We start from the raw sequence: 23,984 nt of genomic DNA, 5'->3' as shown, positions 1-23,984 counted from the left end.
TTGTGATTTCCACGGAAGTGAATCCCGAAATGTAAAATTTCTGTAATAAGGAGAACAGTATACAGTGGGCAAGAACTTTACTGCAAAAAGTACACAGCGAACATTTTTTTTTTCTCAGAGTACAGGAATATTAAAAAAAAAACGGACCGCTTACTCTTCTTCTGGTAGGGTAGTGGGAACTGCGATTTAATTTTAATGGCTGCTGAAAAATGATTTTCGGGCAGCCGTCTTGCTTTCCACTCTCCGCATGCCGTCGTATTGGCAGCGGCAGCTTCCCCTGAAATGGCACAGAACACTATACCATTCCGGGCTTTAAACCTAGTCAGCCACCCGTCGCTGCATGAAAAGCCCTCAATGCCGAGCTGGAGAGCGAATTCTTCTTTAGCACGAATGAGTGGTCAGCTAATGGGGATGTTTTCGCTGCGGGCCCTTCGTAGCCAAAGCACGAGGCACTTCTCCAGATCCTCGTGGTCAGCCGCTCGTAGTCTTTTTCACTGGGGACCAAAGCATGACGTTTCGAATGCCGCCCGCAGCTTGTCCTTGTCTTGGAGGATTCTTGTCAGGCTGCTCTTCGGGACGCTGTACTTCGTCGCAAGCGCCGTTTTAGTAAAGCGACCACTCTCGAAGTCATTGATGATATCCATCTTCTTTTCCAGTGAAAGCGCATTGTGCTGTCGTTTCTGCGTAGCCATCGGATCCTGACTTCGCGACGAAATGTCGCTACGACACCGAACAAAGGTTCTGAGGCCTAGGCCTAACTGAATACGGAACAGCACGCACACCGCGACAACAAGCAGCGACGCAGCGCACTGTGGGAGAAAACCCGAAACTGCCGAAACTGCCAGGAGGTTGGGGAGGTTGAGGGGGAGGGGGACAGTGATGCGCACTGCGATGGCGCTGCAATTGCCCAACTAGTTTTGGTTTCGAGTTTGCTTTCGGTTACGTTTATGCGATGGTCGAAAAACTTGAGTTCTGATTAACGAGATTTTTTTTACATTGCGTTGTTAGAAAACCAACCAACTCTGATGAGTTTGTTCTGTTTAAGCGTCTGTTTCATTTAACCGATTTCCATTTATCGAGTCTACTGTAATTAATAATCAACTTCCATTGTTTAAGGCCTAAATTCTGAAATAATAGTTTGTCAAATACTTGAAATTAGGGCATGAGTAGATACCAGAAGAGAGAATAAAATGTTGGGAGCAGTTTCCTGGTGTGTTAATTAGCACTCATTTTGCAGCCTTATTAATAATTAATCATTAATTTTAGTGTACAAAGCGTGTGTGCCAAGTGAGAGTAAACTCATCAAAATAATTAATTTTAACTTTCAAAAACAAAAAAAATCTGTTTCCAATATTTCACACAGTATACATCGAGCTTCCCATTGCAAAAAAAATTAAGCTCTGTGTGCTTTGAGTGCCGAGATATTGAGGCCGCAGAGCTGCAAGTGGTCAACAATGCATGTTTTTAGAAAAGAGCAAAAAAGAAAAGGGGGAATATTTAACGGACATTTACTGATGTAATGCACACATTTACAATTTAAAATGGCTAGAAACCGTCAGGGATGTAGTCTCTTTGCTTTCCAACGTCCAAGTGTCGCCTCTTTCGTTTGATTGGGAGTTGCAACACATTCAGTTGTCACTTTTTCGGCTGCGTGAGTCACATGCAGCCAGCAACTATTATCTTTTTCCTTTTTTCACATACGTGGTTTTGCCATATTCTGGCAACAAAACCGCGGTGAGGAACGTTCATTCTAGAAAAAAAAAAAGTCATTTGGAGCTGTTTGCTGCTTCCCTGTGCTCTGCATTGGACGGGAAGCAAGCGCATTCACTAAGGGCTATGAACATGATCTGATTGGCGCAAAACGCACAGCGAGCTCTATGAAGACGATGTGTCCCTGCAGTTTACGCACTGGAGAATGTTTTGCGGGGATTTCTTATTCGCGCTCACCTTTTATTAATGCGAATATTGCGCGTGTTTTATGCTTGGCCAGTCTCGGCAAACAGTTTACATCTGACAATCATAAACGGCAGCGGGGCAGGCAGTCTGCCTCGCCAAGCAGACTGCCCGCCACACTGCCGTCCTCATCACATAAGCAATCAGACTACCGGTTCGTTGCTGGAGTTGCCGCGAGTTCAAGATTTTCTGTTTTGAGCTTATCTTTCTGCCCATGTGCTGCCTGTAGTATCACAGCGTCACGGCGGGTGCGACCGCTTGCAGTAGCAGTCTCCTGTGCTGGGGAACACGCTAGGCCTACTTCAGGCTCGTATGCTCGATCGTTCGGTGCAACATTTTTGTCGGCCTGAGCGTACATAATTGAGGCAGGGGCATCACCTAATGAACTATATTTTTCTCTTTTTTCCTAAATTCTTGCCGTGAATGCATCTCTCAGTTTGGAACCAAGCTTGACTGGCGTCATGTTTCCACAGTCTCCCCGCGGCTCGGGCGTTCATCGGATGCCACCAGCCAGTTCCGTCAATGCGGTGACGCCCTGCAGTCACATGAACCTCTAAATTTAGCCAATGGGATTGTGAATGCCACGTTTTCTTTCTTGCTATTTTTTATGCAACCAATGGTCAAATGGAAGCAGCAGAGGCGGCAATTTGAAGACGAAAGGCGGCTCTTTCGAATGAGACTAAGATAGCTCTGGTGCCGCACATGAAATGGAAGCTACGCTTCGCGGAAAGTGGTTGTTTCGGGGGTCGTTTTTGGTCCAAGTTCGGGCGAGATTGGTTATATAAATTGGCACTGTGACTAAAATGCTGATTCTAGAGATGAAAAACTTATCAGATAGGTTGTTAAAGAGGTACTGATTTTGAAAATCACATTTTCTAAAGAGTGATTTTTTGGTACGAAAGACCCATGTTCCTTAAGGGGGGACACGGCTCTTTGGCACCGAAAATCGGCCTGAAAATCGGATTTTCAATTTTTTCATTTTCGTATTCCTCGCACCATTCCGCATCTGCACGCAAATTTTCATCCTTATACCCCGCGTATTTATGAAGTTATAGCGATTAAAAAATGCAGTACCACACCCACTGCCCTTTAAATTGTGGACAAACGACACCCAATTTCGATCGCCCGGCGCATGAGAACTACGCGCTCCACCGCGGCGATTTTGGTCTCGTTCGAAAGCGCGCGCTTTCGGCTTATGTTTTCTTTCGGAAAGCAACCCTGTGCGCTCCGCCTTCCCCATAAAAAACAAACAAAAAGATAGCATGCAGCGCGCGCTACTATTGGCCGGTTAAGGCACGTGATCAAAATGGCGTCGTTTGGTTGGTTCCGGCAAGCTAGCCCTGAAATGCGGACTCCCAGTGACGCCATTTTGTCTTTCTGCCGACCACGCTAGTGCAACGCGAGAGTCATGCCAGGCGCGAAGAAGTACCGCTCTTTGCACAAGTTCGGGCGAAAGCAACCAAAGAAACGCGTTAAGAATGCGACTTCGTTGCATACTGTGCAAGAAGCAAGTGCCAGTGCTGCGGGATTGTGTGACGATCACGTTGCGGGCGGCGACGCTTCTCCGATTCCGCTGGACAACGGCGCCGTTCTTCGTGCCGACTGCAGTCGTGTACGTATTGATACCGCGCCTGTCACTAACAGTGACATAACTCAAGTGAGTGCCCGTGAGCAGGCTACGCTTGATAGACTGGTATCGACGCCGGCGACGGCACGAAAGACCGCGCTGTTCGCCGATGCAAGTGGTGCGTCCGCAGAGTCAGATGCGGACGGAACAGCCTCCTATGCGGTAATTGACCTCAGCATTGTGAATATCCTTCTGGATGCCGTGCGGTGCAAAACGTGTCGTGGATGCGTGCGTTTAATTACCAGCGACCGGAGCTATGGCCTCGCCGTAAAACTGATCGTGCTGTGCGACAACTGCGGTGAGATTGCGGCCGAGTGGAACTCGCGGAGGGTTGACGGCGAGAAAAGGTGCAATCCTTTTGAGCTGAATATTCTGGCTAGTCGAGCAATGCTGTCGACCGGTAACGGCCAGACAGCAATGAACGATATCTTTTCGGCGATGGGGTTGTCGTGGCGCGGGATGCACAACAAGACGTTTCAACGGCATCTGAAGAACACACTGCAACCCGCTGCTACCCGAGCCGCCACGACCGCTATGGCACAAGCCGCGCAGGCAGTGGCGAAGGTCTACGATGACTTGTGTTTTGGGCATAGGGGGAACATTGCCGTGTGCTACGACGGCACATGGATGACGCGCGGACACTCATCACATATAGGCGTCGGTGCCGTGGTGGAACTCTTCACTGGTTACGTGCTTGATTATGTGGTGTTGTCAAACTTTTGTCTGGGCTGCGAAATCGGTCCCAAGCCAAACACTGACGGCTACGAACTTTGGAAATCACGCCACCAGTGCCAAAAAAACACCAACTCCAAGGCTGGTCAAATGGAGGTAGAGGCTGGCAAAATTCTGTTTGAAAGATCTCTGCAGCGCCACAACATGCGCTACACAACCATGCTATGCGATGGGGACAGTCGCACGTTCAGTGCTCTTAAAGATGCTGCAATCTATGGCTACATTGAAATAGTCAAAGAGGACTGCATAAATCACGTGCACAAGCGTATGGGAGCAGCTTTGCGCAACCTCTTGCAGAGACACAAGGGTGCAGGGAAGCAAAGTCTTGGCGGCAGAGGAAGGCTGACAGCTGATCTAGTTGACAAGCTGGCAATATATTATGGCCGAGCGCTTCGATCAAATGTAGGTGATGTGGATGCCATGCAGCGAGCTGTGATGGCGACATATTACCACATCACATCTACTGATGACTGCCCCAAACACAGTTTTTGTCCTACCGGTGAGAAGTCATGGTGCCGCCACAACGCTGCAAAGGCAAAAGAGGAGCCTGCACCAAAGCACAATTACAGTCTGCCAAGAGATGTGGCTGATGCTCTTTTGCCTGTTTATAGTCGTTTATCAGAGAAGAGCCTGCTGCAGAGGTGCATTCGGGGGAAGACCCAGAACTCGAACGAAAGCTTCCACTCGGTCATCTGGACCTTGATCCACAAAGAGCGGCACTCATCACTGTTTGCTGTGGAAGCAGCCACAGCAGAAGCTGTGCTGCGCTTCAATGCCGGCTGCAAGCATACAGCAGCAGCAATTCTGCAAGAATGCAGTACAAATGTGACAGCAACTGGGTCCAGGAGAGCTGAAGAAAAGGACTTGCACCGTAGCGTACGTTCTGCAAAGAAGCGGGCGGCTTCGCTTGGCGTTGCTAAAACAGAAAAAAGAAAACACCGCGACAGCATGCACCCCGACTATGCTCCTGGTGCATTTTAATAGCATGAGGTCTTTGAGGTTGCCCTTCCTGATTAAATGCCGTGAGGCTTGAGTGCTTCCGACAATCCCCCAATTTTGGTAGTGTTGCATTTTTTAAAGATCAATATCTCTGGTCCTGTTCTTGCTATTGCTTTAAAAAATTTTTTTCTAGAAAGGGAATCCTGCGAGTCTCATGAAACCAAGGTAAATGCAGTGACGACAAAAGAAAATTTGCTGAGAAGGTTATGTTGTCTTCGGTACCCAAATGGAATTTTCCTTTCAAGCGTTTCCTATTGCGTAACTTTGGCTCAAATTGGCATAGGCCATTAATTTTCGCTTCAGATCACTTTCCACCTGTTTCTGATCTTGTTGACATATCAATCATTGACATAATTTACACCTACATGCTGTGAAGTGTTTTTCCTCGTTTTCTCAAAACTGCAATTTTGAGGGTGCTGCAATTTTGGAGGAGAGATATCTCTTAGTCTATTTGTGCTATAGCTCTCATTCTTGTCTTGTTAGAAAGAGAAAACCTTCGACAGTGCCGTAGGACAAAAATATGTACAGTTATTATGCGGCAACATTTACAGAATTATCAATCTTAGGTGCCAACCTGGGCTTTTATTCATAAAAGTTTGACTTATTGTAACTTTGGTTCAAATTCTTCTACCACGTTAATTCATGACTAGCGGCACTCTATGATCCTTCTAGATCACTCTGGCAGGGCTATTCTCCTCATGCCATAAAGTGTTTAGTAATTAACTCACCTCCAAACGAAGAACATGAATTAGGTAATATTTTGAAAGCTATTTCATCTACAAGAAAACTAATCAGATATTTGAAATCAGCATGCAAAAGTACATTAATGGTGCAAGTTTCAGTCAGATCCACCCATAAATAAGGAAAAAAGTTTTAAGAGGGGTGTCCCCCCTTAAGCAAAATAATTTTTGTGTTTTATTTTCATGTTAAACTTTGTGATTATTTTGATCATACCAATTCGGGACGATACGAACATTTTTCAAGGTCCATCCTGCGGAATTCGTATCATAGAGATTCTACTGTAACATTTGTGCAGCAATATGAGCAACCCTGCAGTAATCTTGATTGGTGCAGGAGTAGAGTGACAGTGAGAAAAATAATGAGAGCTCCTTCCTGTTGGTATTTTTACTCCCTTGCTTTTTGTCATTTTGGCCTGCTTGCCATTTTTGTTTTGTTTTTTTTTTTTTTCTTTTTTGCAAGCATGTGTCTTGTTGTGTTGGCAAATCGCTGAAAATATCTGATCGTGCTCTGCAATGTCTTTACTTTGGCAACAGGAGCCCTGTTCATGGCACTGACAGCAGTGCTCGTGTTTGCCGAGGACTACGTGCTGTCCCTTGCGCCCTCTGCCGTGGCGCCCCTGGTGCTCATTTCCCTCGCATCCATCTTCTGCATTGTGTGCATCACGAGGCAGCCGGTTGCAGGCACCGAGACGCTCTCGTTTGCAGTGAGTCACACCTCCTTCCAGTCTCATGTAGATTCCTTGCTCACATATATATATTTTATCATTGAATTAATTTGTAAATGGGGCTCTTTAATGGCACTACTGAGGAATCAACCCTCTATATGTCACATTTTCTTTACAGAGCAATATTATTAGTTGGGTAATATAACAGTCACTAAGGAATGCATGTGAAAAAGAGTGCATCTTTTCTTTCCACTGACTTGTTTTTGTAATAGGGGCCACCAATTGCTAATTGTGGTATAGCTACAATAAATGATGTCGGTGATTGGTGTAAACTAAAATTGTTTGCAACTTTTAATATTTAAGGGGAGACGTGGGTCGAAAAACGGCGATTTTCAGTAAAAATGTCACTTCTGTGTTTTTGACTGCTTTAGTAAATTTCAACCTTCCTCTTTCATATATAAAAAAATCAGAGCCACAAATGATCTGGAACTAATCAAAAACGGCGGTTAAAGTACCTGCGGTGGCTCGAAAATGTGCAAATTTCACCCATTTTCAAGCGCGCGAGGCGTCAAATCGCGAAGTTGTACGGCATAGGAATTTCGTGCGGCGCTAGGCCTACGCGTTTTCTCCCCAAAGCGGGGTTTGCCGCTGCGCATGCAGCAAAGAAATAAAAATAAAAACAGCATTTCTAACCGCCAAAACCGCGTGCTTGCACGTCACGTGGTTAGATCGTAGCTACGCCATTGGCTCCCAGTTCGCGAAGCGGCCGCACTTCCGTCTGCTGTTTCTGAGATGCGCACCTCGCACTACGTGTTCCGAAAGCCACTGCAAATATTTCTGCTTGTTGCTTATATGGATGCCAAGAAGGAGCGTGGCGTTTCGGACGAAGCATAAATACAAGGGAACCCGCCGCAAAGTAAAACAGCGTGTGACTGAGATGCCCGTGGCACCTAGGCCTAACCTCGGCGGAGGGGCGCTTACGTTTCTGTGACGGCTGGATGTTCCAACTTCATCGAAAGCGTAGACTGCTTCATCAGTGCGTCTCAGAGAAAGATCGGGATCTTCGAAAATGAAGGTAGGGATGGGGATGAGTCGGCGACTGCTTTTATCATAGAGATCGGCGCCGTGAACGTCCTTGTGAGCGGCACGGCATGCCTGGAGTGCGGACAGTGCGAACTTTCGATCAAAGAGTTGCCGGCAAAGCGAAAAGGACTCGCGTCATTTCTGGAGTTGCATTGCGGAAATGAAGCATGCCCCACATTGACTGTTTCATCGACGTATTCATCACGACGAGCGACTCCGGCGAGCGACGTCAACGGTGAAGCGCGTCCATCTGCCAGCGCTAGAGAGAGCTTCGCCGTCAATGTCAAGGCCGTGGTTGCAGCGTGCGCTGTTGGAGCGGGACACAACCAACTCGTCCGATTTTGCTCAATTCTTGGCTTACCTAAACCAATGCATCACAAATCGTTCAACGCCATCACGAAAAAGGTGCACCTCACGGCTACGAAGGCGGTGGTCGAGAACCTGGAGTTTGCTCGCAAAGTGACAGCTGAGGAAGTTGGATCCGCCAATCTAGCTGTAATGTTTGATGGCACTTGGCAAAAAAAGGGGACACAAAAGTCACAATGGCGTAGGCACTGCCATTTTTCTAGAGACAGGGCTTTGCCTGGACTTCGAAGTTTTGTTTAATTACTGCCAGAGCTGCAGTACCCACACGGAATTTGCAGACAAACGGGAGTAGGAAATATGGCAAGCTTTCCACATGCCAGTTTGTGAAAAAAATGTGGACTGCTCAACACATGCCATGGAGACGACTGCTGCTCTGAGGATATGGAAGAGGACACAGTCCTACAGTACACCACTGAAATTTACAACCTTTCTAAGTGACGGAGATAGCAAAGCCTTTACAGCTGTGTCAGCACCAAGTGTGTACAGTGGTGTGCCCATATCAAAAGAGGATTGCACAAACCATGTCGCCAAGCGGCATGGGACTGCACTACGACAACTCAGCATGCCAAGAGGTCACAAGCTTACAGATGCAGTCATCCACAAGCTGCAGACATACTTTCAGATCGCCATCACTGGTAATAGAGGAAGCGTGCGTGGCATGTATTGTGCAGTTTGGGCATCCTTCTTCCATTCCTGCTCAACAGATGCAGCCAAAAGCCACAAATTTTGCCCAGATGGAGAGGTCTCATGGTGTAAATTCAAGAGGGCAGAGGCATTGGGCCAGGCAGCCCCAGCACACACCCCCATTCTCACCGACAGCCAGGGCAAGGCAATGCTGCCCGTATATAAGAGGCTCACAAATGAACAGCTGCTCTCTCGCTGTGTGAAGGGGAAAACGCAAAACGCAGCTGAATCGCTCAACAGCAAGATTTGGCTGTTGTGCCCCAAGACGAGGTTCGCCTCACGCACAGTTGTCGAGATGGCTACATCACTTGCGGTCTTGTGGTTTAATAAGGGACACAAGGCCTTTGAGAATGTGCTGGAAGAACTGGGTGTCCTTTCCTCAAGAGAACTTGTCACTCTGAGCAAGAATTCTGATACATTCAGAATTTCAAGAATGTCCAGAAAGCAGACAGCTGAGGCAAGGGCTCGTCACCGCAGTCTAGCTAAGAAGGCTTGTCTCGCGGATGCTACTAACAAAAGCTCTGAGGGACCAACATATGGTGCAGGGGAATTCTGAAGCTGTACACTGTAGGAGGATGCCCTGCCCTGTATTGCCTCCAATTTTCATGCACATAGTCAAACTAGAACAGTAGTAAAGAGCATTTACAACTTTCATTTGCATTTTTCTCAACTTCTTATTTTGAGTGAAACATGGTTATTGCATGCAACATTTTATGCATTTGTCGTACTCGGATCAAGACCAAATTTGGCATGCATAATATTTAGGATCTGTAGAATGCAGTTATCTAGGTTTTATTACAATTGGTGAAGTTTGTAAGTATGAAAAGTTCAAATACAGTCGAACCCGGATATATCGAACTCGAAGGAGATCGCGAAATAGTTCGATATATCGATAATTCGATATACAGAAATCGGCTTGTGACAGTACTTACGATGCGAAAAAACGATACCGTATTTGTCGCGTAATCAACCCACTCGCATAATGAACCCACCCTCCACTTTTGCACCCGAGAAATTTGAAAAAAAAAAAAAAAGCGTTAAGGCCAGCTCGCTCACATGCAAGCGACTGAGCGATCTCAGCGACAAGTGGCAGCGACAGAGCAAAAATTTTCAAACTTGTTGGAACTGCGTCCCTCTCGCCGCTCGAGCCACCGCGGCAGCTCAAAACAAGGTTTCTGTGTCGCTGCGGCGTCAGAAATCGCGAGCATTTTCGCTTGCATGTCAATGGCGCGCGTCAGTCCGTTTCTGTCGTCCCATCCACAGCTCATTGGCAGCGTGCCAAGATGCTGCGCAGCGATAATGTCGGGGCGCGTTTATCGTTTGATAGCTCCTGCGGTGGCGGGGACACAACACGCAACACTGAGAAATTTGTTTTTGTTTTTTTTTTGTTTGTTTGTTTGGTCGTGTTTAGCAGTGCATTTAAAGGGGGACGCGGGTCTTAGAACGGTCAAAAATAGCCAAAAAATCGATTTGAGAAAAACTCATTTTCGGATTGTTTGTATCTTCAAGCACCTGCCATTAAATTATTAACGCTGAATTTGATCGGGAAATGCACTAAAATCTGTTTTAAAAACACCAAGGGAGCCCCGAAATGACCGAGAAAGGACAAAATTTGTTCGAACTTCCCGCGTGCGCCATGAGCAAAGCAGCCGGCCGATCGGCGCCATCTTGGGCTTGTTTCAAAGCTGGTTTCTTTGTGCGCATTTTGCGGCCTATTAAAATGGCGTCGCTCAAACAGAACGGTCGACCTAGCCGGTTTTCCGAGGAAAACTTCCGGGCCGCTGATTTGCTCGTGGAAGCGCGCGTTTCAAGCGTCCTGTTCTGCGCCTCCCATTGGCTGGCGCGACCCTCCCGTCATGCCTTTTTCTTCTTTTTTTCTACGTTCGCCGCCGTGACTGCCGCTTTGCGCGTCTTGGTTTCCGATCACGTTTCTCGACACATCACATTTCTGTTTCGTGCCGGAATGGCTGGAGACGCTCATCTAAAGAAGACGAGTCAAGTGTATGGTAAAAAACGAAAGCGCCCATGGAACGCGCAGCCGAAGGACGACTGCGTTGCCTTGGCGCCAGCTGCCCCGGACGACGGCGCGCTACCACGACCGCCTGTTGCATCTGAACCGGCCTGTTCTCTGCTTAGCCAGCCCAGCTGCAGTACATTTGGAGTTACTGAGCCGTCAACGGATGCTTCTGGAGGCATCAAAGACCGCATCGACACAGTGTTCTATTCTGCTGGTGAGTCTGCCGAGTGCGCGAGAAATTCTGCAGACGTGAAAGAGCATCTGGCGTCGCAGAGCGCAGCAGAACGCAAGTTCAAGCTTCTAGACGTCGATCTGCAGGTGAGCGACAGCGACAAGGAAAACTGTACAGAATTCATCATCGTGGACTTAGCAGCGGTGAACACGTTCCTTGGGCTTGTGCTTTGCCCTGAGTGTGGCACGCAAAGCGTGACTTTATCGAAGTCGGGCACAGAGCATGGGCTGTGTGCAAAGCTCGTGCTCTCCTGTAGCACCTGCGACTTGCGTGAGGAGCGTTTCTCATCTCCGAGGGTGGCCGGTACGACTGAAGCTAAGATAACTGCTTTTGAGGTGAATGTGCGCGCAATGAAAGCTATTCACAGCATTGGTAAGGGAGCGACAGCCCTGTCCGACTTTTTCGCCGTGATGAATATATCACACCGCGGCTTGCATAACAAAACTTATCAGGGCCATATGAAGATAATGCAAGAAGCCTGCACTGCGATCGCTACTGAGTGCCAGGCTGCTAGCGTTGCTCGCATCAAGGAATTATATACGGAGTTCGGCAACGCGCCAGGGAACATCGACGTAGTGTATGACTTCACCTGGCTGACTCATGGACACAGTTCCCACATCTGTGTGGGGTGCATCTTGTAATAGACCATGTTGTTTTATCAAACTTTTTCCTCGGCTGCACAAAAGGCCCTAAAGAAAATAAAGGACATGCAGCCTGGCTGGTCCAGCATGCCCCACTTTGCCAAAAAAACGTTGACTGCAAGGCTGGCCAGATGGAAGTTGAAGCAGCCCTGTGCTTGTTTCGGCGGTCGCTTGTAAAACACAAGCTGCGATACACAACAATGCTGTCTGATGGAGATAGCCGGACGTACCATGCCCTGACTGAAGATGAAGTATATGGGTACATAAAAGTAGAAAAAAAGGACTGTATAAACCATGTTCACAAATGCATGGGAGCTACCCTGCACACCCTTGTCGACAGAAAAAAAGCCCAAGGTCGACCACTTGGTGGGAAAGGAAGGCTCACTCAAGTAAAGATTAAAAAAATCATGAGTTATTATGGCTATGCCTTACGGAGCCACAGAAACGATGTGCCAGGCATGCAAAAAGCAGTACAGGCTACATTGCACCACATGTCACTGACGGATGAGGCACCAAGTCATGAATTCTGCCCTGAAGGCCCAGAGTCTTGGTGTAGATACAACAGGACCGTGGCTATGAATGAGGAGCCGCCACCGCACAAAAACAGCCTGCCTGGCTTGAAAACGTCACGCGGCAAACGGCCAAGGGTGATGCGATCGTATTTGGGGAAGGCACACTTTCCAGTGCGTGGTGCGGAGTTCGATATATCGAATGACCAGTGAAATCTAGTTCGATATATGACACGGCTTTCCTATACCTTTACATGGCATTTTCAAGGGGATATTTTGTGAGTTCGATATAACCGGGTTCGACTGTACACGAAAGAAGGGAACAAATTTTAGGTGGCCTTGTGAATTTTTTTACTTAATACGCATTCGGTGCCTGGGCAGTCTGCCATTAATATTTAGTCCTCTCTAAAATGTCATGAAGCACTGATGTAATGAATGCAAGCAGCCACTCGCAGTATCACCTAGCTGTGTACTACTGTTAAACCTCGATATAACGAAGTCATAAAAATTGGCGGTTTACTTTGTTACAGTCAAACCTCCTTATAACGAAGTCTCATTTTGCGCGGAAATTTGTTCGTTATATCTGATATTCGTTGTAAAAGTACACACAAATTCCTACAAAAAAAAATTCTGTTCATAAATCCAAGTAAAGGCTACCCTAAAATGGAAAGCACAGAGCTGAAAAAAAAGCATTTTTTTTTTTCTTTAAAGCGTGGTATAAGCACGCGAAACCTTACCTTTCATTTTGCACTGCCAAGCAAAAATGAGCTCACAAATCGGGATTTAGGCCACGCAGAACTGATTTATTTAAAAAACGACGTAATCTTCATTTGGCGGCACTTCACACTATTCAATAGAATAAATTTCTCAACGAAATCGACACTGTGTAGCGCTTTCCCAATGTCAGCTGATTTGGCCACAGGTAGGTTCTCAAGGTACCTTCTCAATTTCCTCGCCATATCGGCGGCCTCGGTGCTGCTGAGAGTTCGCTCTTCGCCTTCTTCACTCTCACCGCTGCTCGTAGCGTCATCTGTAGGAAGCAGCTGATCGACAATTTCTTGGTCAGTCAATTCGGGCGCCACAGCCAAGTTGTCATCGACTGCAATAAAGTCCTCGAACGTAACATTCGGAACCGCCAGTTGACGCTATGTCGTCTCGTCGAAATTGTCCGCTTCACCTTCAGGATCGTGGGCGTCGTTGGGCTCAGTCTCGCTGGTGGATGGGGCTAGGCCAGCATCAACAAAGCAATTTCTTATTGTCGACTGTGCCACTTCGTTCCATGCACCGTACAGCATGTCCAGTGTAGTTTTGAGGTTTATGGCCGCTGATATGCCCCTGTTTATGTCAAATACGAGCTGCGTAACCAATCGCTTTCGGTAGCAGCATTTTAGTGAGCGAATGATGCCCCTGTCTAATGGCTGTAGCACTGAGGTCGAGTTTGGCGGCAAAGAAACTAGGCGGACCGCTTCAAGTGGTACAGACACCTTATGGGCAGAGCAGTTGTCCAATTTAAGGAGCACTTTCCTGCGCTGTTCTGCCATGTCTTTGTCGAAGGCCTTCAGCCATGCTTCAAAGAGTGACGACGTCATCCACGCTTTTTTGTTTGAGCAATAGTCCGCTTGGACATTCTGGGCGTTGCGCAGGCACCTGGGGCGAGCAGATTTACCAATAACAGTTAGCCGCCTTTTATCTGACCCACCCTTGTTGACACAAACAACAACGGTGACGCGGTCTTTACTTTTCTTGCCTCCTCGGCACAGTTCGTTCTTCGCAACGAGTGACCTTTCCGGGAGCAGCTTAAAAAAAATCTGTCTCGTCCACGTTGTAGACATCGCGCATATCGTAGCCATCCAGTTGCATGCGGAAGCTTTCTGCCCACTTCTCGCACTTCTCTACATCGACGGCTGCTTCTTCGCCCGACAAGGTGTGGCAAACAATCTGGTGGCGGTCTTTAAATCGCTGCAGCCAGCCACTGCTTGCATAGAAGTCATCGTGGCCTAAGACACAAGCGAGACTTCTTGCCTTCATTTGAATCACGGCACCAGACACGGGCAGGTTGCGCGCTCTAACGTCCTTGAACCACGCGAACAAGGCATCTTCAACATCCTGGTGGTGACAATACCTGACGCGCTTCCTGTCGTTCTTCACGGCGCCTGCAGAGTGCACGTTTTCTATCTTCTGCCTTGCGCTCAGTATGGTTGACAGAGTGCTAGGCGCAACGCCGAAGTCTGCGGCAATCTCTTTCTTCTTGCGCCCGCTGTCGACTGCCCTGAATATTTTTATCTTTGTTTCAAGAGAAACTGCTTTGCGTTTCGGCGCCGGCATGCTGCAAGACGACGGCACGACCTGGAGGAAAGTAAGAACACGCGCGGGTCGGCAAAAAGTAGGGGCAGGGGCATGCGGGCGGTGGTTCGATCACGTGCAGGCCACATGCCAGGCAGCCGTTGATGCTAGATTCACTCGCGGTCCCTAGATGGCGTGGCGTGCGAAAGCACGGGTGATTCACATTTTAGGTGGAGGCGACGCGGGCGGTGGTTCGATCACGTGCCGGTCACATGCCTGGCAGCCGTTGATGTTAGATTCATTCGCGGTCCCTAGATGGCGTGGCGTGCGAAAGTGCGGGTGATTCAAACACATTTTAGGTGGAGGCGATTGATAAAACCGAAATATAGCGTTTTGAAAATTTTTTTTTTTTGCTTCTTTGCGGATTTTGAGTCGTGTGAATACGAAATATGCTTCGTTATAACCGATTTAGTGTCAAATTTTCAGTTTTTCATTTTGTTATACAGATAGAACTCCCATAGAAATAAAGCACAGCCAACCAAACTTTGCTTTTACTTCGTTATATCCGATAATTCGCTGTATCCGTGTTCGTTATAACGAGGTTCGACTGTATAATGAAATTTTATTGTATCGAAATTTCATGCCTAGCATGCGGAAACATTACCAAAGCACATGCTAGTTGTAATGATTTCTTTTTTATTTTCTCTGAAAGTAATCCGCGACCTTTTTTCGCATCTGCTTAGCTATTAGAGATGGCCTCACGCTGTGCTCATAGGCCCACAGGGATTGCATCGCTTCTTGCTGTCCTGTTAAACTTGCGTAGCACCGCAGCACGTCTATGGCGTCAAGCACTTCACGGTTACTTGAGGCTTCGCTGTCTTTGGCGTCAGTGTCACTGCTGGGTCCTCCTGCAAAGGATCCAGGCAGTGACAAAGCGAAGGAAAGTCGTAGAGGAGAATCAACGAATAGAGCAGAACATACAAACAGCTGCTTGCAACAGCGCATGTGGGAAACCAAAGCGAAGGAGAGTCTGAATGGGCAAACCAAGCGTCAAGCAGCGCACAAACAACGCCTGCGAAAATGGCGGCCGCACGAGTGCCTTGCGAGAAAGGGATGACAGACGGGCATGCACACTAACGCATCAGCCTTTGCAGGCACGGAGAAGAGTTTTTTTTAGATCGTAGCAAGGGGTGGAGCAGAGAAGGAATTGGGAAGTGGGGGAGGGATACGGAGCTGCCACTAACCCTCCATTTGTGACTAAGCAAAACGACAAAGGGAGAAAGAAAAAAAAAAGCAGGGGTCGGGGGATACTCTAGCGGCTTATCGCTTATCTCTTGCTTGTAGGGAGCAAATGCCGCACCCCCCGGAAGGCCTGTTCGCGTGAGTTAGCCAAGTCTTGCGCGCTCGCAACGCTTTCCCTTTGGCCATCGTCTCCTGTGCGAAATTTCTGTCCTTCCGGGTAAAATTTATTTGTCTGAAGATTTCGTTATAATGAAATTACAGAAACGCTTACTTTGTTATATCGAGGTAAAATATACATGGTTTTCAATGGGCGTTATGTGATGTATTCCTTGTAACTTCGTTATATCGAGGATTTCGTTATACTGAAGTTCGTTATACCGAGGCTTAACTGTACTCGCAACTTCCATTTTCCACATGTCTAAGGAACATTATTTTCTTTTCTGTTTTTAGACCATTTGTCAGTCACCTCATTTTCTGGGATGTTTCAATGTTTGCTTTTTGCCTTCGGTGTCATTGACAATAAATTTACAGATGTGCCACATGTTGGAAAACAGGTCGAAAGCTAATCCTGTCACTGTGACACCTGTGTGACATCCCTATAGAAAGAATGTTGAGGGGAGTTGCTTTCTAAGGGCATGTATTTATTGATGACAGGCTGTCCAGTTTGCTATTTTAAGTGGCAAGGTGAGATTGGAATCGAACCCGCAACCTTCGGGTAGAGTCCGAGACACTACTGTTGGGACCGCCGTGGTGGTGCAGTGGTTTGGGCGCTCTACTACTGTGCCCAAGGATATGAATCGAATCCCGGTCGCAGCGACTGCTTTTGATGGAAGGGAAAAGCAAGGTGCCTGTGTGCTGTGCGATGTCAGTGCATATTAACCCCAGGTGGTCGAAATTTCTGGACCCCTCTACTACGGCATCTTTCACAGCCAGAGTCACTTTGGGACGTTAAACCCCATAAACTAAACCAAACCAAACAACTCTGTTCGATGAGTATGTGTTAAATAATGGAGGCACAAGGAATAAGGGATTTGTGATTAACTGAGCACCAAAATGCATGCATGTGATCAAGGATATGCAAATGGGAGCCACCTGTCATTAGCATTGTAGCATTGTACTCGTAAAGCCGAGCCTATACGCTGTGCCTAAAATTTATTTGCACAATATCGTCACATCTTTTAATGGTGCCGGTTGTGGTGAGCGGGAAAATTAACACGGATGCACTGCTGATATAGTCTTGCCACTTTTTTTTCTTGTTTTCGGTGCTTGGCCCAAAAGATTGCCCAGCGCATACTTTCTTTTTTTTTTATTTCCGTGTGTGGCTTGGGCGGGCATTTTCTAAGAAATTCGCAGTGTGCTGTATTAAAAAGGATAAGGTTGGTTGTTACGCTCATCCTTTGTGTGCATTTGTCCTGGGAAGAGCCTTACAACCACGTGCTCTTTGTTCCGCACATGCAGGTTCCACTGGTGCCCTTCATCCCATTATTCAACATGTTTGTCAACCTGTACCTCATGATGCGCCTTCCTCTGGCCACCTGGGCCAGGTTTGGCATCTGGATGGCCATCGGTGAGTGCAGAGATAATTTCGCTCACGCACTGCTGGAAGTGAACACCTCAGCCTTTGGTCTGTTCCTGTCCAAAGCCTTTAGGTGCAGGAAGGTTGGTGTTAATAGACCGATCGCACTGGCCGGTTTCACAACACCACTGCTGTCGCGGTACATGTAGTCAATAGGCCGCTCCAGCTTCCCGGAGAGCCTGCGCGCCTTGTGTCCGAGCGATTTTTAGCTCGTGTGTATGCTGGTGTGCATTGGGAAAATTCACCTGTCTTGTTCCTGGATGCTGTAACTGCTCATGGCAGATATATTACTCCGGTTTTATGTATTTAGGCAATAGCTTGTACAGCTCGTTTGGCCAAAAAGCCGTCTGCGTTGTTGCAGTAGTAGAAGTAATAGATGTCTGAAATAGGGGGGGGGGGGACGTAAAATATCTGTATCATGGCATCCTCTATTGATTGATGTTTGATAGGCGACGGCGAGCTAATGTAATCAATGTAATTAATTGATTAAATAAGGAAATTAAAAAATTGCAAATTGGTGGTTTAATAGCCTCGAGTGCTCAGAATGAAAACCCAATTTCATGATGCTAACTTAAAACATTTATTGTAATTTGCCACTTATTAGGTTGAAATAATTGAAAAATGAAAACTTGTGTGTCATATTATCTGAATTAAAAAAAAGTGATGGATGGTGCTGTTTATGAAATTTTAGAATCTGTAATTAAGTTGAAAAAAAAAATAAAAAATTAGAAAAAGGGAGCCTCAAGGGTATCAGCATTTTCACAATGAAAAGCCAATAGTTAATGATTCTAAGGAAGAAAATTTAGAATGTGTAACTGGCCAATTAAGTAGTTGAAATATTTCAAAAATGAAAAATTAGAAAAAGGGAAGGGGTTGAAAGCTGTCAAAATGCTCAGAATGAAATGCCAACGCGTGATGATGCTAAGAAAATATAAAGTGCGTAATTGTTAAAGAAAACCTAAATAATTTAGTAAGTAAAAATCCATGAAAGAGGGTTCAAAGGTGTCAAAATGCCCGAGATGAAAAGTCATGCTAGATGGGGCTAAATAGGAAAATTCATAGTGTGTAATTGATCAAATAATTAGTTTAAGTAATTGAAAATATTGGGTTATTAGAAAAGGCGGTTCAAAGATGTCAAAATCAATTTGAAATTCTAAATGCACTTTTTCATTTCGTACAATCATTGAAATCTTTAGTTGGTCACTTACACTTTCATTTTTTCATTATCATCATCAAGCATTTATCCTTCATTAAGTGTATTTCACCCCTCTTCATAATTTTTCAATTTTTGCTTTATTTTGAATAAATTGGTCAGTTTCATCCTCTGAATTTTCTTGATTAGTATGTCAAGTGGCTTTTCTTTCTATGCAATTTAGCACCTTTGAACTCCATTTACTATTTTTCATTTTTGATTTCAAATATTTGATTACGCACTTTAGATTTTCTTTATTAGATCATCAAGCATTGGGTTTTCATTGTGGGCATTTTGACACTTCTGGAACCCCTTTTTCAAATTTATCATTTTTTTAATTAGTTCACTTAATTGATCAATTATATAATCTAAATTTTTTATTGGCATCATCATGCATCGGCTTTTCAATCTGAGCATTTTGACAGCATTTAACCCTTTTAATCCGATTCATTCGTTTTTCTTTTCTTTAATTCCACAATTAATTACAATGATATCTTTACTTCGCCATCACCTATCGCACACAAATAAACCATCAATCACGAGAACCAAAAATTACCATGATACGATTTTTTGTACACAGCCCTACTGAACGAGGCTATTGGTTAAAAACAAAAATTTAAGGCCTTAGAACACTTGCTTTGCATGTATAAGTCAGTGTAAATTTGTGAAATAATGACCACGAATTTTTCCCAACAGTGAATTATAAATGTGTGTTGAGTTCCTGTGGAGCGGAGGCTGCAATAGTGCAGTTGCATGTGCGCGTGCTGACAAGCCTACAGCAGACTACAACAAACATGGCGGTGGGAAAACTTCCGGAAAACCGGCGCATGCGCATATTGTCGGTGGGATCATTCTATTGGGTCTTGCTAGTCTGAATACGTGCAATTGGCTCTGGTGTAATTATAACTGTGGCTTTGGCCCCCCATCTACAAGTGGTTTATTAAATGAGGCTTCCCTTACTTTTATCTTCAAATAGATTAGACCAGTTTTCGTTTTTGTTTTCTCAATTTCAAATTATCAGAAGGCAGTTTATTATTGTTTTAGTAGAATTTGCAGTAGAAGGTTTTCTGCTTCGACATTAGAGTAGACGCTGCGTGTACATGTTTCCTTCGTCTAATGTCGTTTTGTTGGTTATTGTGGTGTGTGTGGTATGAGAACGCTAGAGGCAACGCTTCAGATATGTGCATTGTACATGCACGAAGCAAAGCTTCCGATACCTCAAATGCAGCTGTAGACTTTCATTGCTTCGCTTTCCTAACCACTATGCACTTCCTTCATTCTACATTCAAAACTAGCAGTAAATTCTCATGAATTCAGCCTTCAAGAGAAGAAAAATAAATTCGAATTAAGCAGAAATTCTAATTATTGAATGGTTCTGAGAAAAGGGCCGAAAACCCTTTACATCAGGGTAATTTTATCTGATTAACACCTGCGCGATGGTTGTCTGAATTTGAGATGAAACCCAAGTCAGAACGTCATTGTTTTCCCAGTGTTGTCATGTGCTTCGCCTTGTGCACACTGTCAGGAACATTGAAGAATTGCTCCAGAATCGTAAAGGCCTTCGCTGCCCTTTTCACAGCGCGACGCAGTAATACTGGCCCCTGCTCACAAAACTGCCCTGCCACATTTTGAGGATGCTTCGCTACATAGTCAGTATGAGGAAGCATTGGGGTGATGTGCTCAGTGCAGTGAAACTGGCTGACGAGCATGTCGCGGTTTCAGTGTACTGGAAGCAGGACGTGCACGCATGCGAGGGATATGTGCATAAACATCACAACAGTGTAACAACAGCTTAAAACAAAAACTGTGACGCGACAGACAGCATACAAAATGGCATGACTAGCTGATGTGTACATCCGATCCAGCTGTGGGGTGGATCAGGACTTTACTTTAGGGCCTCCATGTCTGAATTTAACAGGAGTGAGCCTACCCTTGTCCAAATTAGGACGTGTCTGCCATAAACTTGCTTGGGTGTCGGCCCGGTGTACGCTCTTAGTTTGAGTTAAGATATCCAAAGTTCCTAGTTAACACAGGTCAAGGAGGTTTTACTCTATCTTCTTCTTTGCAGTTACACACCACATACTTTGTCCCAAGGTCATTGAAAAGCTAGGTTGACGAAAGTAAAGATTTGGGCGTGTTGGTGTGCATTCATTGTGAGGAACAGTGCAACAAAGGCAGCGCGGGGCTTAACAAGCGCCGCCTTGTCCAAGTCCCACCCTTGTTATGCTTTTCCCCAAAATCATTGAAAAGCTGGTTTTTCGCAGCTCCTCAATCCTGGCAGCAAAGGTGACTCGCTGCTTTGACGAGGTTGGAAAAACAGTGATACAGAATGAAATTCAAGGTGCATTATGAAGGATTTTTTTTTGTCTCTTATGGAATCTCGTGCATTATTTGTTCTCAGTTGGCAGAATTTGAAATTTTTCACCCGCAAAAACCAGCTTGGGACTTTGATGACGATGCTCTAAATTTGTGCGTGCATTGGAAAAATCTTTTTTTTTTTTCTTTTTTTTCTCAGCTCATTCGGTATTAGTGCTAGCATATTTCAGTGTACAAGTTGCGGCATAAAATGCGGAACAGTAATGAACAGCATCATTTCAGTTCAAGAAATTAATTCAGAAGCCTGTAGGTGCATATTTTGGGCTGGGCTTTACGAGATGCTATAGTGTACCGACGGCACGTTATTACATTCATTATTGACTGCAAGTAGCTACGGCGAAACTCGAAAGAGACAATCATCCTGCCATTTGCCGCATCGCGAAAGAAGCCAGCCAGGTCAGTGGTGTTTCATGAAACTTCCGCGTGCAGGGATGCTGATCTACTTTAGCTACGGCATCTGGAACAGCTCGCAGAGGAAGGCCTCGCCGCCCATACTGGAAGAGGCCAACTCGAGTGAGTCGTCCGTCGACACGCTGGACCACCACGCCAGTGACGATGGTGAGAGGCAGCCGCTCATGTCCTGCTGACAGAGTCTCTCTTCCGCGCCGGTGATTGCTGCCAGAGGTGCAGCTGCTGCAGAGTTTGCGCTGCTGCACGACGCGCAGGAAGAGGGGAGGTGGAGGACGGCCGCTTCCGCTGATGGGCTCAGCCTCCATGCCTGCCTAGTTCACGCAACCGTGGTTGTCCTGTGCGCCGCCTGTCTCCCGTGATGCCATAGTTGTGTGCTTGTGGCAATGCATGTCTGCTGTGCTTCCTTGTCTCTCACGCTGCTACTCTCTCTCTCTCTGGCACTGACGGGGATGGCGCTAAACGCAAATTATCCTTCGCGAGAGTGAACGATCCTTGAGCACGTGCCCTAAAGAAGCAGGACATGCCCTTTAAAATTTGGTTTAATTTTCTACCTCCTAAAGTGCAGGGTCGTAAAGTCGTATGACTCTATCGTAAAGTCATGGGGGATGCTAACATCGTATGATACAAATTCTTAAAATTTTTCCAGTACGGAAGCACCATCTTTTGATAAGCATAGATGCACAACCAAGAGTGCAAGGCCTTTAGAGCAGGATGGGTAGTGGCTTACTGAGCTCGTTGACAATATTAATAAAGCCGATAACGTCGTTAGTTGCTGTTGATAGCAACATTTGTGATCGCACTCTAGGCAGGTTCTGGAGACAAAACTGAGTTGATAGTCAAGTAGTGGACCAACACGCTGGACCAAACAGCAGCGTTGGTGATAGTCTTTTAAAGCCGCAGCTAATCCAGTCTCGAGCAGAGAGCTTTAGTTAAAATGGTGCATGATTTGGCGTGGCGGCGAACTGTACACTGCATACTCTCTTTGGCCTTGGGTTTCTAGTCGTTTGCAGCTCACACGGAACAAAGCCTGATGGGTAGCTTATAATTTTAGTTTATTGTTTTACTTCTGCACTCTTTAGTGAATATGCGCTGACTTGGTTTTAAAGTGCAGCTTTTGGGCAGGCCTCAATTTCATCTCGGTGGTTTTCTTGTTTTTTCTTTTTTCTTTGGTTATCTGTATGCACGTACAAGGTTAGGCAGCAGAGAAGGCAATTTCTAGTCTGTCTGTATGCACAGCATCCCGAGATAAGGAAATGTAGTTTTCCTTATTTCCCGTCTTCCCATTTACACCAGAAAATGCGACTGCGACCAAACTTTAAAAGATCCTTGTACTGCTCCTAGAGTCATGCATATGGTAACATATTAGACAAGCTTGTATTAGCTGCTTTTGCTTTCAAAGGTGGGCTAGGGTAGGACTTCATGATAAATCAGTGCTCTTGTTTGTGTCTGTTTTTGCCTGTAACCATTGAGCATTGCGTGTTCTCTTCATTCTAGTGCCTTGACTTCTTTGTTGCCTTGCGAGATGAAAGCATTTTGTGCAATGAGTGTCACTGTTCAGTTCTAACACCCTGTCTTCCGCTGTGCAAAGCTAACCTATACCTGTTGATTGTGTGACGAGTGATTCTCTTGACTACTGTGTACGTGCATTTGTGTATGTGCACTGCGCCATTTTATGTTGCCCGGAGTTGCTGTTGGGGGAGCTTGGGGTGAAAGCTGCTGTGTTTGGTCTTTGTATGTGTTCATCACGGCAGTAACATTACTTTTAACTTAAAACTGGCCTCAGTGAAACTATGCGGTCTTTTTAACAACACCAATTTGCTGTAATAGAAGCATAAAAACTGAATGTCATCTCATAGACCCATGGTTGGTACGCCATGGGTTTTCATTTTATAGGAGAAGCTTTTTGCTTTTGATGAATGCCTATGATATTTTTCAGATTGCATTTTTCTTCCTGCAAAAGTTTTTGAAGTAATTTTCAGGGCTGTGGAGTGCATATTCTCAGGATATTGGATCAAGTATGCTTACAAACGCACTGGCCCTTTTGGAGAGGGAGAAGTCTTCCTCACTTCTCCAATGCAGAACTTATTTTAGATACCTTTACCACATGTCCGAGATGTCGGAGCTTTTCCCCGAGCAGAATACTAGAGGCATCATTTGCCCACACTTTTTCCTATGCAAAGTTCTAAACTTTTTATTAACTGTAGAATGCGAAATTAGTGCTCCTAACAATTGTGTTCCTGTTCTGTTTAAAAAAAAAAAGAAAACAAAAATCTTCTTAAATCAGGGGGAACTTCCTTGCAATAGTGAAAAGACTGCTTTCGAATTTCAATAATTCAGTCATGAAAGGGACCAAGAACTTGTTCAATTAAGTAACAATACAACCCTGTTTCGTGAGGAAGCACTTTTTTCTTTTTTTTTCAAAACTTTTATGTCCCATGAATCTCGGGGTAGGAGGGGTTGAACCTCGATATAACAAAGTCCTACTTGCAGCCGAAATTTTCGTTGAATCACAGATTTCATTACGTCGAGGTTGCTATGTTTTAGCTGCCCGAATGAAGTACCGTATTTACTCGAATGTAATGCGACCGCGAATGTAATGCGAGGGGTGACTTTACATGCTGCCCAGTGGGAAAAAAATAAAACCACGAATATAACG

General features: G+C 45.7%; 2 protein-coding genes across 6 annotated transcripts in view; both read left to right on the top strand.

Moving 5' to 3' along the window:
* Positions 1 to 23,984, top strand: part of LOC146195009 (cationic amino acid transporter 3-like) — a 114,124-nt gene that overhangs the window by 74,944 nt on the left and 15,196 nt on the right. For 4 of the 5 annotated variants that reach the window (XM_084597619.1, XM_084597618.1, XM_084597621.1 and 1 more), the window contains 3 exons: positions 6,586 to 6,755; positions 17,232 to 17,340; positions 21,347 to 21,475. In XM_084597619.1, coding sequence (XP_084453745.1) covers positions 6,586 to 6,755; positions 17,232 to 17,340; positions 21,347 to 21,475 — 408 coding nt within the window. The remainder of the gene's footprint in view (positions 1 to 6,585; positions 6,756 to 17,231; positions 17,341 to 21,346; positions 21,476 to 23,984) is intronic. The other variant, XM_084597620.1, reaches the window with a different exon arrangement.
* Positions 8,521 to 9,405, top strand: LOC146195010 (uncharacterized). Its single transcript, XM_084597623.1, has one exon. The coding sequence runs from the start codon at positions 8,521 to 8,523 to the stop codon at positions 9,403 to 9,405; it is 885 nt and encodes a 294-aa protein (XP_084453749.1).

This window comes from Amblyomma maculatum, chromosome 3 (genome assembly GCF_055883805.1).
Source record: "Amblyomma maculatum isolate TAMU_Amacu chromosome 3, ASM5588380v1, whole genome shotgun sequence".
Lineage (NCBI taxonomy): Eukaryota > Metazoa > Arthropoda > Arachnida > Ixodida > Ixodidae > Amblyomma > Amblyomma maculatum.
This window is presented reverse-complemented; position numbering and strand designations above follow the sequence as displayed.

Excerpts from the sequence above, each read along its gene's own strand:
- LOC146195010 (XM_084597623.1), top strand. The coding sequence starts at position 8,521 with ATGGAGACGACTGCTGCTCTGAGGATATGGAAGAGGACACAGTCCTAC.